A 19,429-nucleotide genomic window follows, 5' to 3' on the forward strand; every position below is an offset into this window, starting at 1 on the left:
ACTCCATCCAGGGAATGGGCAACTTCCCAGTCCTGGCAGCCCCCTCCTCCTCTTCCTCTTCACTCTTGTGCTCCCTGGGACCAAGCTGGGAGGACTGGGATGGAAATGAGCTCCAGCCGACCTAGGACAAACCAGGGCAGCAAGGATTTTCCAACCATAGGGAGCGTTGCTGAGTCTCATCTGGCTTTAGAACCCCTTGACTTGCTTTCTCTTTTATCCTTATTTTCCTTTAGGATGAAGCAGACTAAACCTAACTGCTGACTCCTAGTAGCTGCTTCCCATGGAGATGGAGGAGTAATGGAGAGCCGCAAGACACACTTTGCCCTGGGCAGAGTGAGGGGCAACCAGGATGCAGCTCTGGCCAGTAGCCAGTGCTCAGCACAAAGACTGACTCAGCACACCAACACGGGCATCAAGGCAGGTGTTCAGCCCTACTAAGTGGAACGCTACATGTTTTGGGAATAATGTGCAAAACTAGTAAGGAAAATAATAGCTGCAGTTTGAGGAAGGAGATTAAATTGCAAAGAGAGGTATAAGCTCTTGTGGCTGCTGCCTTCTCTGCTGGTTTCCTCAGGTAACTGCAGCAAAAGGGACGCGGCTCTAACTGGTAGGAACTTACCCTGTTCAGCACTGGGGTCGTGTCTTGCATCTGAGTCAGCCCAAGCAATGAGTAATGTGACTAATAAACATTCCTGGAGACAGCGAGCAGCATATGCAGGCCAGTTCCTGGGAAAATGACTAATCACTCTGCCATTCACTGTCCACCTTTCCTTTCTCCTTCCCTGACGCAGCGTCAGTGGGGAGGGTGGCAGAGGGCAGCAGGGGCAGAGCCTCCACACGTGGTCAGATGCTCCTGATTTTCTGGTACCTGTCTCCTGTTCGGCCCCTGAAGTGGAAACCACAGTGGAAACCCATGCCCGAGCTTTACCAGAAGAGTGGGGACGTAGATGAGGGATGTTTCTCAGATTGTCTTTAAAAGGATGCAGAAAGGATCCTTTTTATAGCGATTTAAACCACTCAGCATCTTTGCTATTCGCGCCCCGGCTCCCGCACCGCGGAGCTGTGCTGCTCCTGCTCAGCCGGCACTGCTGCAGGGTGATGTCGCCAGCCCCGAGCTCCCGCGTGGTGATAAGCAGTGCTGGAAACAGGCTTCTGGGGAGCTGCTCTTCTCTTCCCACAACAACAACAGAGGTATTTCCTACCCACGCCCCTCCCTACCCGACATTTCAGAAGAGCTGCTTTTGTTTTGGAGAAGCACCGCCTCGTACCAAAGCACCCGGTATTCTGCAGTAAATTATCTTAAAATAGAGACCTCTCCCACCAGATGTTTGTCTTGGAACTGGTCTCCAAACCCTGCGACAGAAATGAAAGGATGGGAAAGGCGAGGCACGTAAGACAGAGCAGAGGATGATTCTGTTTGTGGACCGTGGTAGAGCCCCACCTCCACCAGCCCAAGCATGTCCAGAGGATTAGGGGTACAGCCAGTTTCCTACTCTGTGCCAGGTCAGGACAAGTCATTAGCATCTGGAAAACCCCTCAAGCTCATCAGATGTGAATTTTCCCTCTCAGGCAGCCAGCAGCTCAGATGTGACCCAAGGCTGTGTCAGGCCACTCCCACAGGGCTACACTGAATAGACAGAAAAATCTTCAGCCTCCAGAAATTTTGGTTTTCACTCTTTTTCAGACTCTACACGTTTTCCCTTTACATCCCAAGGCATTCACTTCCATTTACTTCAGTATCAAAGGCACATCTCGATCAGGTATACTTTATTCTGCTTTTTCCCAGCCGCAGAGGGTTTCTCCTTCCCCATGGGGCTCCCAAGCCAAACAAAACTTTGCTCCTCCTGGGAGGAGAGCCATGAGTGTCTCCAGTTCCTGTGCAAACTGCCTGTGACTTCTACAATCTTTTTTTCCCGAAGTATCATTTGAACAGGGAGCAGAGCACAGGTGCACATCACAGCACCACATATTTTCCTTTTACTTTCTGTTTCCAATAAGTGCCTGCATTTGGTTTTGACCTCTGCTACCTTATCTACAAGGAGCAGATCAGGGTGTTCCTTTAGCATGCAGGACAGGAGCTGGGGTGTCCTGGTAGAAATTTGTCTGTACCATTATCTCAATTTGCTGTAGGTGGGATGAATCTAGGGAATGTGTGTGTGTTCTCACGGGGCCAAGAGCACTCTGAGCACAGCAAAAATGCAGCAGAAAACTCCTCACACTCACTGCTTTCACCACATCAGGTCCTTTCAGCTCACAGGCATTCAGATGAGCCTGTGTCCCTGAGGAAGTTTGTGGCTCCTCTGCCACAGGCACGTGGCAGGCTGTGGGGTGCCCCGCTGCATGGTTGGTCTCTCTTCCTCCCCCCAGCCCCTTCACAGGCTCACTCATCCATTCTGAATAGAGAATTAAGGAAGAAAAATCTCCAAGTTATGAAATTCTGGACCACTTTTTCAGTGTCTCAACAGCACTCTGGTTGCCTGATTAAATTATACTTCGGCAATCAAGATTGCATAAGTGTTGGTCCAGTGCCTAGAAAACACAACATTTTGAGAGGACTGTGACCTACCAAGGTCTCTTGCAATAGCTTTTCTCATTTTTCTAAAAAAAATAAAATTAAAATACCACAGTAGCAAGTATTTGCTCTTTTTTTTCCTAATCTTTTAATCCGTTTAAGACAGGAAAGCTTCATAATGTACAATTTTTAACTGTCAAAATTTACAGAACAAAAAGAGTCAAATGTAAAACTGGTCATAACTCACAAATATCCCCATTAAACTGTATAATACAGACATTAAGCCACAGGTCACTTTTCTATTTTTAGGAAAGTGTGCAAAGAGCTAATTGTATAGTACACGTAGATGTTAAAAGTGATGCCAAGTAAGCAGGTCTGCTGCTGCTATAAAAAATAGGCAAGTACAAAATTACCTCTACAAAATTGGTTCGCTTTTTTGTTGCTTGTAATAAAAAAGTAGACTTGTAAGAACTTTCCTCCTCAACAAACAACAATATTTTGAAACCAGTCATTGTAACTGTTATCCTGCTACACAGGATGAAACATAGCTAAATCAGAGAGTGGTAAGGAGAACTGCTTGTTCCAGGACCTGCATGTGAGTGCAGAAATACGCTGCCCAATGGTGTATTTGTTAAACAGTAGAGTCACTGTATCACTGCAGGGTGGGATGATTGTAGGTGTTTCAAGATTGCTTTCTCTGATACTACAAAAGATAACCTAAGGACCACAAAACACAGCCACTGAGCTACTCATAACATCACGCTTTGCTGTTTGCACTGATGCACAACCTTTAGCATTCACTAAACACTTAAGGGGTAGAGGGCACAGTTCATACACAAAATGCTTGGTTTCATTTGGACGGGAAAGGAGAAGAAAGGAGAGGGAATGAGAGGGGAAAAATGTTCTTTTTTCTTCCTTGTTTTTGGTTTCCCTTTGGCTTTGTCACCTTCCCAGATTGCCAGCATGGTCCGGCTGTAGAGGACTGTGTCAGCCAGCTCTCGCTCAGCCACACACACACGCACACGACAGGTCCTCAGCACTGGGATTCCTCTCTTGTCACTTGGTCCCACACGTGTTGATGTTCTTCCCGTTGGCAGCATCCTCCACCAGCGAGATGTGGTAGTCAGTTGAGAGTGTGAGGTGGGAGATGCAGCCCACCAGCCCCCGCAGGTACTGCCGGTTGGTGTGCAGGGCAATTTCCTTCATGCCCCCTGCGGGAAAGGCAGCTGTCAGAAACTCTTCACCAGCATGGGCACCTGCTCCTGCTTGGCAGGCTGCACACCCAGCAATGCCAGTGCACCTCAGAAGGGAATTTTAATTTATAGGTTTCTCTGTGTTGTTTAAAGTAATGATTTTAAGCACTTGAAACTACAGAGGGGATAAGCAGGAGGTAATCAATTAGAACACTAATTATTTATTCCAGAAATTGTAGCATCAGTAAGAGCTGTGCCGAGGTGTGTGTGGTTTCTAGTTGCCTCTTGCTGTTTCTCTATGTACATGCCAGGAGTCCCATAGGGTTTCCTATTGTGCTCATCCCCCCTTATAGCCATTCCCCCATCCCACCCAGAGAGGCCTCCTCACAAAAAATAGGCTGTGGCAGATTAGAGGCTGCTGTGTGACACCTCCACCAGGAGCTGGATAAAGCTGGAAAGCCCTGCCTTGCAGCTGACCTTGCATCTGTGTCCTGAATGTGAATAATTAGCACCCACCTACATAGAGATCTCCATTGATATTTAACTGCCTCATCTTCCCAGGGGATTTACCGGTCCTGGCACCATAATCGTCCACGGTTACTTTGCCAGACTGTCCATCCCTGAAACAAAAAGCAAACCACTCTCGTTCATCCAGCCTACAATCAGATGGGAGGAGGAGCAGTGGCATTTTCCACTCGCCAGGAGACCAGAGCAACTCAGAGCTTAGCTGGGTTCATGGTGAAGGCTTGGAACTGTCTGTGGGAAGCCCCACAGACACAGTGCACTAAGGCCATCCAGACTTTACGGGTTTTAGGATTTTTTTAAAGATGTAAAAGACCTGCAAAGTGTGCAGGACACATTTTCAGAGCAGGAAGTGCTGGAAAAAAATCAAATTGGACAATTGGGGGACAGAGGGAACGGGCACATTCTGACCTGCTGTTAATAATCAAATGTAATGTTAGACGTTAACAGCAGAAGCTTAAACAGGGAAAAGCTTAAGCAGGGAAAAAATGGGCAAGCTATGGTAAAACTTACTTTTAGGCAGTTTTGTTACTCACTAGAGCCATTTTACACATGGTCAATAACAGTATTAACAGGAGAGCTACATGATGGGTCCTATCCTCACTGAATTTGGTAACAAGTTGAGCTAAATGTCAGACTGTGATTTCCAGGGAATCAGCCTCTCACGAAGGGAGGGATGTATGCTTTCCCTCCTGGACACAGCTGCCTCCCATGAGGTAATGAGTTATAAATATGAGTTATATATACACTGCAAGATGTCTGCACCTCCTCCAAATAGAAAAACTAGGTTTACACTGTCTGTGCTCCAATGCTTGTGCCAACCCACAAAATGCTCACCAGGGAATTTTAAAATGCAGACATTAAAGAAAAATACTCTTAACCGAAATGGTACGGGTTTAACAGAATGTCTGTCACAGCCCCAGAATAGCCCTGCACAACTTTGGCAGCCTGCCTTGAGCTGTGCCAAGTTGGCACTGTCACCTCAAGTACAGCAATCCTTGTGCACATCATCCTGAAACAGCCAAGCTGCTAACAGTTCCACTCCTAAGCGAGGTGTGAGTGTGGAGCCACAGTGATTCACACCCCACCAGCCCCCAGACATGCCAGCCAGCATCTTTAATGGCAGGGTGGCTCTCAGGTGCCCCCAGATGGAGCCTGCCCACTCACCGAACAGCTCTGGCTCTGTGCCACCCAGGTGCCCCCCTGGAGCCTGCCCACCCACCGAACAGCTCTGGCTCTGTGCCACCCAGGTGCCCCCAGATGGAGCCTGCCCACTCACAGAACAGCTCTGGCTCTGTGCCACCCAGGTGCCCCCCTGGAGCCTGCCCACTCACAGAACAGCTCTGGCTCTGTGCCACCCAGGTGCCCCCAGATGGAGCCTGCCCACTCACCGAACTGCTTTGACTCTGTGCCACCGGCCGTCGCTGAAAGAGCCGTTCACCGTGATGGAGGCAACGCCGCTGCCCAAATTGTAGCTACAGTTAAAAAAAATTGAAATGTTACTGCCTTCCTTGAAAGGACTGGTTGCCTGCCAAGCTGCTCAGGCATCCTTACTCCCTTTTGGCTCAGATTTTGGGGCAATCAGTGGAGTTCTTTGGAGTCCCAGCAGCAGTGCTCCTATTTTGTAAAGTCAGTTTCACGGACAGGCAGGCAAAACTCCCTGAGTCGTAGTGGGTACCATCCCCACCATCCCATGGGAGCAGGAAGAGAGCCTCTGCACGGCCGTTCTTCCCCAAGCAGGGGACTGTGAAAGTCAGTGATCTACAGACCTTTGGCCTAGTGGGAGACCGCAGCCGGAATGTGCAAATAGGTTAATAAATAAATTTTTACAAGAGCAAATAAGCATGCAACCTATAAAGATCTACAAACCGTCTGAAATATAGGGAAGGTTGAGACCTGTGATGTTAGAAAAGATGAAGTCTAATAAATGCAACTGCTTCAGCTGCCACTCTAATTACTTCTTTGTGCTTGCTTCTACTAAAATAACTCAGCAGATATAATGTCCCCATCATGTTTACACTTCAGGCATCTTAATTTCTGGGTCCCTGAAGCTTGGGCCAACCTTAACAAAAGAGAAGTAGCTGCTACAGCACAGTGAGCTATTGAGTGCTCTGGATGAACTAGCTGCTGCTGGACTTCAGCCTCTACGAAGCAGGAGGGATTAAAGCCAACGTCACTATCTCTCCAAAAATTACTGAACATGGAATGAACTCATGGCCAGGGTGAGGTTCTGAAGAACAGCACTTTAAACTGAGCTGTCCCATGCAAACTGGTTACCCTAAATTTGTTTTGTCTCCAGGGGTTTGAGTCTCATGCAAGCATCCCCTTTTACCCAGCACACAGACACCAATCCAGGTCAAAAACAACAAGGGGATTTGAGTGTTCAGGATTGCATCAAAATGTCAGACCTTTGATAACAGAAATGAGATTCATATCCCTTATGAATCCCTCTACAACAGCTATCCCACTACTAGTGAAATAACCTTTGACAGAAGCAAGGAGCAACAGAAATAATTTCTAGCAGCAAGTCCAGTGTTCCTGGAATAAGGCCATAGAAAATGAACTCAGACATCTAAACTTGAACTGCAGGAAAATTCTTCAGACAAATTCACAGCCCTGATAGTCTCTTGACTGCACCTCTCAAAAGATGAAAATCTAGCATGAGGATCAACCTTTCAGGAATTTTTTTTTCTGCATTTGTCCTTCCACCATCTTCTTTGATGCTCCCCTTCAGTAAGCAGTTATTGCTTATGAGGGTTTTATTTTGGCAGTCTTATTTTTCACCTTCCTAAGTGAATGTGGAAGGTACAAATATTTCTGTAAAATTCATCTGGTTTGGTTGAAAGCTTTTGACTGTCTTTATCTCTGAGGAAGAGCAGAAACCTAATAAAAATTGCACTGTGTTTTGGAAACAGAACAGAGTGGCCACTTACTACCGTGCATGTTAGAAAGACAGTCCCCTCCAAAGACATTTAAACAATGCACCACTTCTGCAGAGTCAGTTCCTTGTTTATAAATCAATGAGGAAACTAGAGTTTTTGCCGAGTTAGCCATTGTTAAATCACATTTTAAAAAAAGCTTAAAAGAAATTAATTCAAATAGAAACATGCAACTTATCTATACATTCATGGTAACAAAGAACAGCAAGTTAAGTAAAGTAAAAAAAAAATTAGCTTAAATAATAAGCTCTCTGCAAATTGATCAATAGTATCTCACAACAATCCACGACAGTGATGGCATCTGTGGTTTGCTGATTCAGTATTGCCTCACACAACCTAAAGGAGCAGCATGAGGAAAAACAAGGCTTTCAAAACACAGGAGTCCCAAAAAAGCACCATGCAAAAACTTGCACAGGGTGTGCCTGAGTGTCTGCAAGGGAGAAAGAGATGCTGGAGCAAGACCCCAGCATTTCCCAATACTTTCCAGTTTCCCCATTTTGACAGCAGTATTACTGCTTAATTAATGATTCTGTGGATGGTGGCAGAAACCAGGTGTGGTGACAGCTGTGTGTGTGTCACAGGGCAGGATATCTGGGGGTTTGAGGTGGTGGAAGCCCTGCTCCTGTGGGCACTGTCTGGCAAAGAGTGAGCCCACAGTGAGCAGTGGCACCACCAAAGTTTGCCCCTGACCCCTGCCAGCCCTACCCTGCTCTGCTTGAGACAGATTTGACAGGTATGTGGGGGGCATACCAAGAGTATTCATCCCCTCATAAGAACTCTTTCAGAAAATCACAATAAAGCCCTGATATCTGAAAAACTGGGAAGGAGGAGTGATGCAAATTTTGCAGCACATTACCTCTTCAACTTACATCCTCTCCCAGACAGAAAATGGGATCCATCATTGAACAAAACTTTGAGGATGAGATCTTGTCCCTTGATGTGCCAAGGGACAAGTGCACTTTATGTGTTGTAGCAACTCCTCTGAGCCCTGTGTGTTACACAAACAAGGGAAAGAAAGTTTACCTGAATATTAAAGCTCCCTCCTGAAGGCCTAGAGAGATGAAATCACTGTTAGGTCGCATGGGACTGTTTCCCCTCCACATCAAAAGGCCTTCCTTCATTGTGGTTTTAAACCTCATGAACACGTTTGTTCTTGTTCCTGATACCCTGTTTAATGGAGAAGAAGGAAATAATAGTAAAATACCAAATTGTGCCAGTCTTCTTTCAAAAAAACATAAAAGACAATGCAGTATTTAGTCTCTGCTGGTCTGGTGGGCTACTCTCCTGCAACTCATTTACAGGCTGATCTGTGAAGGATTCTGGCTCACATCCCCATTTCCATCATTTCAGAGTGGAGGAATTTAACTCATCTCTCTACACAATAGCTGCTAGGTTATTCCAGATAATTCAGAGAAAATCCTTTTATTCCTCTAGCCTAGTGTGAAATCCAGCCCAAAAAGCAGATTTTGAGAATGCCCAGTAGATGTGATGCCTTCAGAAGCCAGTGGAAGGAGCATAAGGTGGGAGGAGTAGGTGGGAGGTACCAAATGGCAGGTGAGGACACTGGTGAACCCTTCTCTACTCAGTGGCTGAAATAAAGGTAGATGGATGAACTTGTTGAAACAATCCAACATTTGCTGGAATGTGGAGATGTTCTAGGATACAAAGCAGTCAAAAAAGTAACTTTGAGGATCTAAAAGTTAGGCTAAAGCAGGAGTTAAAAAGGAGTTAAGGTCTTTAGTCCCTTTTGAGACACAAGCTCTGTATGTCTGTTCTTTGCCCTCAGGGAAAAACCAGTCCCTCCCTGTGCCAGACAGAGGTGTGCTATTTCTTGACAGGCTGCAAGATGCACAAGAATAATAAACTAAGCAACAAAGATATGCACTTAAAATGTACTTTTCCCTGAAATTTAAAAATATGGCAGAACTACAGTTAGGAATATTATAAATACAGCTTAAAACATGTACATATACTACACTCTCTCACATAAGGCTCCCAACATTATACAATTTAAGAAACAGAATACTTAGGTCCACAGGAGACACATTACCTTTTCAGGATATCTGGATTATCATATGTGAGGTAACTGCGACCAATAAATTGTGGGATTTCAATTGCTTCTGTAATGGCTGAGAAGTAAATATAAAAAAATGAAGATGACTGTCAGAGAGCTGACTTGGAAATGGAATGAAAAAAAGAGACAAGACTCTTTTATTGATTCACTCCTGCAGTGGCAGGTACCTACCAGTGACACAGAACTGAGCTGAGCCCACACTGCTTTGCAAACAGGCACTGCCAGATTTTACCTAAATGGTGGGGCAGCAGCTAAGGGAGTTTAACTAGCTGACAGTCCCTTTGCTTACAGCCTCCATGCCAGGAGCCCAAGGTATTGCTCTACTACAAATGTTAGTGCAGAAAATTATGAAGCATTGGGAAAACATTGCAAATTTTCTCTTTACCCCCATTTCCACATTCCTTGATTCTCTATGTGGTTCAACACTCCCTCCTGCCAAAGACTGTGCATTAACCACCTCTGTGCATAGACTAAGAAACTCCTCCCCAGCTGCTAAGAGAGCACCATAGCAGAGCACATTAGGGCCCTCTCACCCTGCCAAGGGAGGCAGCACACACAGCCTGTGTTTTCTCTTTCCGTGCATGTGACTGCACAGAGCGGCTGCTGCCTGCTCAGAGCTCACCCCTGGGGTGCAGTGTGGGGGGCAGGTATCTCAGGGAGGAGTTAGAGTCCCAGATCACTTTGGTCTACTGAAAACAACTGGGACTATACCAAAGGCTGCATGGCAGAGGCTGCAGAGCCCTTTGGTGCATTCAACACAGCAGTGCAGCCTTGGGGGTCTTTGTGTCCCCCCACCATAGAGCATGTCTCTAGGGACAGCCCCAGGGGCCCCTATGGTGTATGGCTGGGACAGTGGCAAACACTGCAGTCAGAACTGGAGCTGGTGCACTGCTGCCCACAGAGAAGACTTTGGCAAAGTAACTCACTGTGTGACACAACCCACGGAACATCCCTGATACAGAGCCCTTCGCCAGGCTATGAGCACCGGCCCAAACAGATTATTTTGTAGAGTGAACATCCTACAGTTTGTTGCTGATCTCCCATAACTGCTGCATTAATGTAAGCCAGTCGTATAAATTACTTAAAATAGATGCCTTCATCCTATTTTCTTACTGAGGAATAATCCCTTCAACCCACAGCTAATCCCATCTATATAAATTTCAAGCTTTCCAGGGCAAGAATGCTTGCTTTCTTTATGCAACACAGGGTCTGGCTGGGCTTTTAGAGCTCACTGTGACACAGATATGCAACAACTGGTGTAGTCTGGCAGCCAGCAACAATAATATGAAATTTAGCTCTAGGTGCCAAGACTGAGAATTTTAGATAGTGATGAACGACTGTTTTCATCCATAGTGAAATCAGGAAAGCTGCCTAATGTGTCTAAAGAAACCACCACTGGCCATGTCCAGCCTGCAGTCTGCCAATGTCGTTGGAAGATTGCAAAAAGTTGTGTTATGCTGGTCAAACATTCCTCACCAGGTCTGACACTTCCTGCCCTGGACAGCCTCTGATGGCAGCAGAGCATGAAAGGAGCCCTTGTTCCCCCACCACATGCTGCACTAGAGCCCCACTGCTCTTGCCTTCAGCAGGGGAAGGTGCCCATGTCATGCAGCCCATGCCAGAGTACTCCAATTTTCCTCTAGAGAGCTTAATGGGCATTTACCTCTGCTTGCTCTTCACTTGTTTCACTGAATCTGAGTGCAGAAAAACAAGCAAATTTTAGCATTCCCTTGATGCAGCCAGGATCTTTGCAGCTGGAAGGGAGCAGAGGCAGTAAGGAGATCTAGGACTACACACCTTCATTCTTTGCTCATCATGACTCAGCAGACAAGCACCAAAGCTCTCATGCCAAGCAGGAGTGAGCTCTGCACTGCAGGGCAGCCTCAAGTCACACCACAAAACCCTAAGCCAGCTACCTGGCCCTCTGCTCTGCAAATACAGAGACAACTCTATAGCCACTGTTCTGAGCTTGGCAAATCCTTTGGATGCAGTTTGAAATATCAACAGCACAATGATTAAGGAAGTACTATATAACCTTAGAAAATATTTTGGCTTAATGACAGAAACTTGTCACGCTTAATGGAAACCCAGCATCAAGACAAACACACAATGACAGAGCAGTTTTCACATAATTTGCAGTACTTACTGTTCAGGCAGTAACTTCCACATTCTGCAGTGAGTCAGCACAAAACAAAACAAGAACATTCCGGGTTTATTATTCTAAAGCATAAAAATCTCCTTTAGTCCAATTCCATACCCACCTTTCTACCCATGTGTAATCTCCCACCTACCATTCGCATAAGTGACTACAATCACCTGTGGAGGAAGTACTGCGTTCATAACTGGTTTCTTCCAAGTACCTATATTTGTCTGCTCAAAACACACAAAGGGACAGACAGGTGGGACCAGCAGCAAATCCTTCTGCTACTCCTGATTCTCAAATCTCAGTGACTCACGAGGCTTTACCCAGGGATCAGCTCTAGCCAAGGGAAAACAAGAGTTTGCTGTTCTATTCTATCTTACAGTGAAAGTATAAAAACACCTTTAGCACTCCCCAAGCTTGTACAGAGGATATAAAACCTAGCAATGTCAGCAAAAACTCTACTGAATCTTCAGCTGATCCATTAAAATATGAACCAGTATCTCATATACCTCAACCAGCATTACTTGAGTTTTTAAGTGGTGTGCATAATTTTTAAGAATCAAGTGAGCTCCCTCAAAAGCACTTTGTTTTTTAGGATTTTTTACAGCAGCCTACCACCAAGAAGGATGGAGACAGCACCTTCACCTCACATACCTTCCGAATGCACTAACCAAAACCCTGTTGTGAAACAGAAGTGCACAGAGATGTGCATCTCACCTTAAGAATGTCTACACCCCAACAGAGACACAGGTAAGGATTATTTTGAGGAATCTGTTTCAGGTGGTTCTCATCAAGGCTGTCATGAACTGAGGCTCAGGAACAACTCCATGCTCTATACACATCTATCAGAAAACCTTTCAATTTTTGGTGGCAGCTGAGGCTGCACAAGTGCAGGGAGATTGAGCTGCACCTGAATAGGAGCCACAGGTATCAGGAAGAGAAATCAAGTGGTTCATGCTTTTGAACACCCTTAAAAATGAGTAAAGATTGGATTCACATAGGCAGCAGCACCCAGGATCTGGCTAAGTCACAGGGAGAAGTTGCTTCAGACTGTCTCGAAAGCCTGGACATCCTCTGAGGCGACAACAGGGAGGACATGCCAGCCAAGAGGCAGCACTGCTGGTGCCATGAGCTCAGACACTGCTCCCTGGGCTCAGCACAGGGAGCTGAGCAGAGGTGAGAAGCTGCAGCCCCAGCCCTGCACACCAAATGGGCAGGCAGTCACACACCCAGCTGCAAAGCATTCCCTTGACTGACTGCCTGTGGACATGTGCTGGCACTGCTGCAGATACCATCTTGAAGTCAGGAATTAGGTATGTGCACCCTGCACATACCTAGAAAGTCAAAATCCCAATTCTCCTGCCTCCCTACAAAAAAGCCAGGGTAAATGACGTTGTTTCAGCTCTTAGTTAGACCACAACAACGTAAGCAAAGGGGTTCCTTGCACTGCATTTTATTATAACGCTTTTGTTCTAAGATATTGTCTGTTTTGAAAAAAAGGCCAATATATTCATTGCAATTTAACCAAAACCACTACATTTAACTTTGAAGTTTATGACTGCAAGAAATGAAGCAGTGGGTGAAGACAAAAATGTCAGCCAGCTCTTTTGAACCGAGTTTACTGTTACATTACAAAACCTCCCCTAAGGAATTTTTTAAGATCAAGCTTGACAGAAGCGAAACGACTCCATCTAGTGGAATAACCCAAAGCACAGTTTTTAAATGCTTTTCGTGCTATCTTATCCCTTTCCTGAATCTAAGGTTTAAACTATTACAGTGGCTCTGAAGAAAAGAGAGTAATGTGCACGTGTATGAGTTTCCCTCCTTGGTGGTCTCCTTGGCCCCACCAAGGCAGGATCTGTGCAGATGGTGCAATCTCCATCAGAGCAGTCAGTGCCTAAAACAGGAGCAGACCTTTCTGTGTGTGAGGACAGCATTTGCTGTCAGCTGTATGCTGGATAAAATTACCAGGGTTATCCGTGCTCATGCTTCAGGACGTAACACAACTGCTGGCTGGAGGATCCTGGCAGGAATTCCCCCTTTGCACAGCACTGCACAATTAGGGACCTGCACAAAGTGTTAGTGTTCAGTGCTGTTCACCACAAGCAACCAGATACCAGGCTGCTATCTATGGATCCTAGCCCCGTGCTGGGATAACAGTTACCACATTCCTAAATAACAAAACAAATTCTTCCCTAGATACATGGAAAGTGCAGAGATGAAAGGGGTACTCTGGCCTTCAGGGTTTCTATTTAAAGGCATGTGTACAGCAGCAGTTGTAGGTGCTAAATCTTCCTTATTTTTGTGATCAGTTCCTGACCCCTGGGTTGATATCCAGCCATTGTTACCTTTTTGGCAATGCTGCCCATCGAAGCCCAGGGGACAGTCACATTCATAGCTGTCCTTCTTGGGAATGCAGGTGCCTCCATTCGCACATGGTGAGGTCACACAGGGGTGGGCAGCATTTGCTAGGTTGATTCCAAAACTGAAATCCTGTTTCACATCAATTGTCCGGTCATTCAAGATAATCTATATGTTTTTAAAAAAAAAAAAAAAAAAAAAAAAAAGGTGTGAAAAGACAATGTTAAAACTTCCAAATCCAGAGTATCCTGCTGCTAGTTAGAAGACTCCTCTGAAAGACTTCAGAGAAATGTAACTCTCAAAACTTGGCCCAAACCCTATTCTTGTGTCTTTTTCAGTTACAGAGGTCCAACTCATACTTTTGCTCCTCCAGATCCCCTGGAGATTAAACTCTCTTGTGTCTTGTGAACCAGCCTTAGGCAACCCCTATAAGGGGTGAAGCTGTGTGGAATTTACCAGGCCCTTTCCTGAACACTGGTGCAACACTGGTTGTAGCTGAACTGTGAGCTGGGATGGTAAAATTAGATGAGTGCTGCTGAAGAAAAGCATTTCTGGGATCAGAAAAGCCCCAGGAGATGAGTGTTGGCAACAGAAATACTAAGCAGAACAGCTTGTTTTTCACATTTTCTATTGCCTTCTAGTATCTCATCTTGCCTGAAAGAGGCTAGAGTTAAGATGAATGAAAAACGTAAATAATGACTTCACAAAACTGTTTGTATATAAATGGAAGAGAACTGCTAAATGCTGGGATTTTTCCAATATGTCAACAGCATATGTTCTCCAAAATAAACCAACATTTGTATAATCTCAGCTGACATCTCAGCAAGAGAGATTGCATGCAGGCACAGCATCTGATCTCAGCTACGTCAAAATAAGTACATCTTAACAAACAATAACGCCAGAACTGAAAAAGGTAACAGTTGCTCTGGCTCCTGCATAACTTGGACAATGCACCTTAGGGGGTCCAACCCAGAGAAGATGTTGCATAAAGCACTACAGAATTCTAACAGCAGGAAAAACATCCAGTCCTGTCATGTAATGAACTGGGGAAGACTCCATTATGTTTTCAGCTTCCTTCCAAATTTAGTTCCAGAGGTTAACAAGCCTCCACTCATAAAAATATGTCTTTTGTTTTAAACTTCTGTTCAGGTTCCAGCCCTTGTTTCTCATCATGTCTTTTTCTGCACAATTCCAGCAGCGTGTATCCAAAGAAATCTCATCCTTACCTAGGGACTAGGAGACCACAAGAAAGGCACTTCTCAGCCTTATCTAACTAAACAAAATACATTGTGATCTTGGGTCTTTCTATGCACTGCGTATTTTCCAGCACTTGGTGATGTTTGCAGCTCTGTTTCTGTATAGTTCTCCAAAATCCTACCATATGTAAAGAAGGCAACCAAACGTTCCCAGTGCCCAAAAGACAGGCAGTACTTTTCCCTGACATCCCATTCATGCCTCTGAGAATACAAATCCACCTTACTAAGTACATCATAGAGATAAAGGCTCACACTCTGCATTTCCCAATCCTTATCAGTGCCTTTACTCTATTGTATGACCCTTCACCTCGAAATTGTAACCTGTGTTAATTGCTCCTAGGCTCTCTATCTTGCATCCCAAAATACATTGTGTTTAGTCAAGTCTACCTTCCCAATGATGTTCATGTGTCTGACCTACTCCTATCACTATTACTCACTCCTCCAGTTTTCCTGAAGCTCATGCTTTCTGCTGGGCAGCTGACAAAGACAGTAAAAAGTGTCTGAGTGATTAAACCATTTACACTGAACTACAATTACATTTCTGTCCTGGAGCAACTGCAGAGCTTTATCTATTTTTTAAATAAAAACTATTATTAAAAATTTGGTTTTATTTGGTATTTTTTTGCACTAACCTGATGTGATTCACTCCTCGAAAACTGTGAGGATTAAGGGCCAACCTTTCAACTTTATCTAAATTATTTTAAGTACGTTTAGAAAGAAAAATGTAAGTTCAGTTGCACTTTCATTTGATTATTTACTAGGCCTGATACAAACTGCACTCATGCTCAGCTGACCACAGGGGAACATCATTCCTAATGTCTGATAACAATGGAAAGAAAACATCCCCTCCATTCATGTGTCCCATATAAAATTGAAAGAGGGGAAATATGGTGCTTATCTCCATGGTGGTATAAGAATGCACTAGGAGGACTTTTCACTGTGAAATAATCATTTATCCACTTCATGGTGGGCTCCTGAGCTGAAATCCTTGATTATTTTGAATATTGCCAGTCGAATAACAGCACAAAAAGTGTACATGGATACAATGGAAATAAATGCCCACGGTGTGTTTCTCTGGGCACACACCTTCTGGATGCTCCCACTGAAGGGTCTGAGGATCCCAGAGTTCTTCTTCACATCATCATAATTAGGGACTCCACCAATAAATATTTCAGAGCTGCATTTAATCTGTGTAAAAGCCCCCTGCAAGAAACACAGAATAACATTTTATTAGAGTAGCTGGAACCATGCTTCTATCTTCAGATTAGTTGTCGTATAGCTTATTTCAGTGCCTCTTCTTTGTACAATCAAGAAAGCCATTGTAGGACACTCCTGACTGACTTAACACTCCCTGTCAGAAGCAGCTGAAAAATCTCAATTATTTCAAAATGGCAATACTGAAGGAAGAAAGAAAGGAAACTGACTCATTGTGTTTTCTGACTGCACATCTAGCTTTACTTGCAAAGATTTTAGGAACACTGATGTAAATCTATAACCAGAATTAGGTTCATAAAGTTAAAATCAGAGCAAAGTTCATGCAACAGAGACTCATTCAGTATTTCCAACATCTAAGAGATAACCTACTGGAAGATATGGGGCTAAATGAAAGAAACATTGAATTTGCATCAATTACCAGAAGCAGTTGCTCAGGATACCTGATGGGAATATTTGGGGTCCTGGAGTTGAGTGAAAGACATTTAACAGCTAAAGACAGAATAACTGTGTCACTCCAGTCCTGCAGAAGCTTCTGTGCTTTCATGGTTCCCAGCCACCCTCCTCTTGGAGCACTGCAAGGCAGCACTTAAGAGGAAAAAACTGGGAGTGTTCACCTTAACCCACCTATCTAAAGAAGTCTTGAGTGCTCCAGTCAACTGTTTCTTGTTCAATTTGTTTCCTGACAGACAACTGGAATTTCAATTTATTTAAATTTTTGAAGAAAAGTCAAAGTTTTGATAAAAGTTTCCCAGTTTTCTGAAAAGCCTGCTATGGGACTTTTCTGCTATGGGATTTTTTGCCATGGGATCCGGAGTCTGGTTTTCTGTCTGCACTCTCCTCTAGGTAAAAGACATTTCCCAAGCAGGTCTAGCCTTGGCTTTTATCAAGATAGAAAATGTATCTCTGTGCAGGCATTTATGTGCTTAGAGTGAATATCCTGCTTGGTGCAAGTACAGTTTCACTTTATTATATATTTGACTCACAAGGATCACTTGGTGAGTGAAGAACAAAAAGCAAGTCATCAACTCTCTAATTGTTCCAGTACTTACTCTGGCCTGCAAATCACTTTAGCAAGAAGACAAAGAAACAATTCTCTTCAGGTCTACCTTTCCAGGACAATATTCAGCAAGAGGTAAAAAAAGACTGGACACATACTTTTCAGCATGATACTTCCCCAAATTACACCTCTCACAGTGCACACACTGCTCAACTGACTTAGCCACAACAAGAACTAACAAAAAAACCTCAGGAAGATATATGAGCCAGAACAAAAATGTGAGTCCAGTTCCGTGTCAGGAGCAGGCACAGTCAGATTCCAGTGGGATCCCTGCCTTTATGGGTGTCCTTGTCCTGAGAGTGAAGACCTCACGCACAAATTCCCAACTCAGGGCTTAAGAAAAAGTTGCCCTAATGTGTAGACTGTTTTAAGCTAGTAAGAGCTTTGAGAGCAGGCTGTGCAGTCTACCATGCAATCATTTACAGCTGCCTTCATGACAAGTCTGCCACAAGCTCACCTCTGCCATCCCTTCCACTGGCTTCTGTTTGTCCACCTGCAGGATGCCGTTCTTTGCCGTGCGAGACACTTGCAGTTCGTGCCACTGACCCAGGCTGACAGGCTCTTCACTCCTGTTGTAAGGGCAAGAAAATTTTCAAGCATGTAACACTGTGCCTTTCTGATACTCTGCAATGTCAAAAAGTCAAGTCTTCTGGGATGATTTTCTAAATAAAAAATAAATATCAGCCACTGCAATTCTACCCTTATAAGGAAGTAACAATCTTCTGAGCCCCATCAGCAAAGACCATATTTCTAGAGCAAATAACAAGCACTCTAGTTTTATTTATAAGTGAAACACTATCACCAGCACACACTTTAGCTACCTCTGTGCTAGTTTTTCTGCTTAGTCATTTATAACACATGAGTTTTTGTCTCAGCTGTACATCCTCAAAAAAGCTTCCCACTTAATGGTTGGTCTAGCCCCACATTCTTCATCCTCTTTTCAAACAGAACTACTTTGTGCTGGCTTATCAGCTCTATTTATGCAACCTGTTACACTGACATCTACACACACATATGTGCAGCCCGGATGCTGTACATAAAAAGGAAGTAATTAAAAAATTATCCTAATGATGCGATAAGACCTTGGCTAGGAACAATAATCCCCAGTTGTGCAAAGTATTCACCAGTCTCAAAGGAAGCATTTTTACTGGCATAGCACTAATATGAATAGCAGCCTCTATGAAGGGCAAAACCACATTCCCCTTCACAAGTTCTATAGATCTTTATATCTTGTTTTCAAATGTCATTTTACTACACTGGTTAAAGAATTTTATGTCTAAATGAGATGTAGCAGCCTTTCCTCCAGGAGGACTGGAAACTTGTGTATGATTTACTGGCCAAGCTGGAAAAATCAGAACTGTGTTCCTAAGACTTCCTAGCTTCAGTGAAAAAATACATAATTTCTGGGGATGAAATAATGTTTTGTATTTTCAGAATACTTGCATTTAAAAACAAAACAAAAAAAGAACCCTATATGCTGAAATGAAAAAAAAAAGGAAAAAATTGTAATCTGAAATAGTGAGTCAATAGCGATTCAAATGCTGATTAAAAATTAAATAATTTTGAAAATGTGAAAATAATATTTTCTTTTTTTTCTTAACAATCAACATCAGTTTTGAAACATTTCTGGTTTTTTGTTGGTTTTTTTTTTTGATCCTTCAAGTTTTCTTAAAACTCATTTTTATCTATTTTAACGATGCTGGCAGTATCACTTGACAATTCTGAATGACACTTGGTTCATAAAAATGCCACTAAAAATATTATCAAGCAATGCCAGTCACTTGTCCTCATTCTTATGTAGTACCATTTAGGGTTTAACTGTCTTGGATAAATCAATAGATAAGGAAATCTAATCACCTTGAAGAAGTCAACATATACATATAAAGGAAACAGATAGGTTTGGCTACATAGCAAGTGGCAATACAGACATTATCTGCTCTGCTGCTTAGGTCATCATCATGCTAACCCTCCTGCTTTGCTAGATTTAATTACAATCAGGGATGATTAAGCCTTGCAGAGTCATCAGTTCAGAGCTGCAAGCTCCTTCCTGGAATCATGGGCTCTTTGAAAACAACATGAGTTTGGTAACACTTTCTTCTGATGTTTGAACACTCCTGGCTCTTCACATGCTGTGGGGTTACTTTTTCCCATGTAAAC

The 19,429-nt window shown here is 43.9% G+C and overlaps 1 protein-coding gene across 2 annotated transcripts in view; it reads right to left on the reverse strand.

Annotated features, from left to right (window-relative positions):
- Positions 1-2,636: 2,636 nt before the first annotated feature.
- EGFLAM (EGF like, fibronectin type III and laminin G domains) overlaps positions 2,637-19,429 on the reverse strand; it is a 75,014-nt gene continuing 58,221 nt past the window's right edge. For both annotated transcript variants that reach the window (XM_059873794.1, XM_059873793.1), the window contains exons 16-23: positions 17,730-17,841; positions 16,087-16,203; positions 13,732-13,912; positions 9,217-9,295; positions 8,190-8,333; positions 5,619-5,702; positions 4,222-4,325; positions 2,637-3,723 (exon numbers count right to left, since the gene is read on the reverse strand). In XM_059873794.1, the coding sequence (XP_059729777.1) occupies positions 3,569-3,723; positions 4,222-4,325; positions 5,619-5,702; positions 8,190-8,333; positions 9,217-9,295; positions 13,732-13,912; positions 16,087-16,203; positions 17,730-17,841 (976 nt within the window). In that variant the 3' untranslated portion in view covers positions 2,637-3,568. The remainder of the gene's footprint in view (positions 3,724-4,221; positions 4,326-5,618; positions 5,703-8,189; positions 8,334-9,216; positions 9,296-13,731; positions 13,913-16,086; positions 16,204-17,729; positions 17,842-19,429) is intronic.

The sequence above is a fragment of the Haemorhous mexicanus genome, chromosome Z, assembly GCF_027477595.1.
Source record: "Haemorhous mexicanus isolate bHaeMex1 chromosome Z, bHaeMex1.pri, whole genome shotgun sequence".
In the NCBI taxonomy this organism is placed as follows: Eukaryota; Metazoa; Chordata; class Aves; order Passeriformes; family Fringillidae; genus Haemorhous; species Haemorhous mexicanus.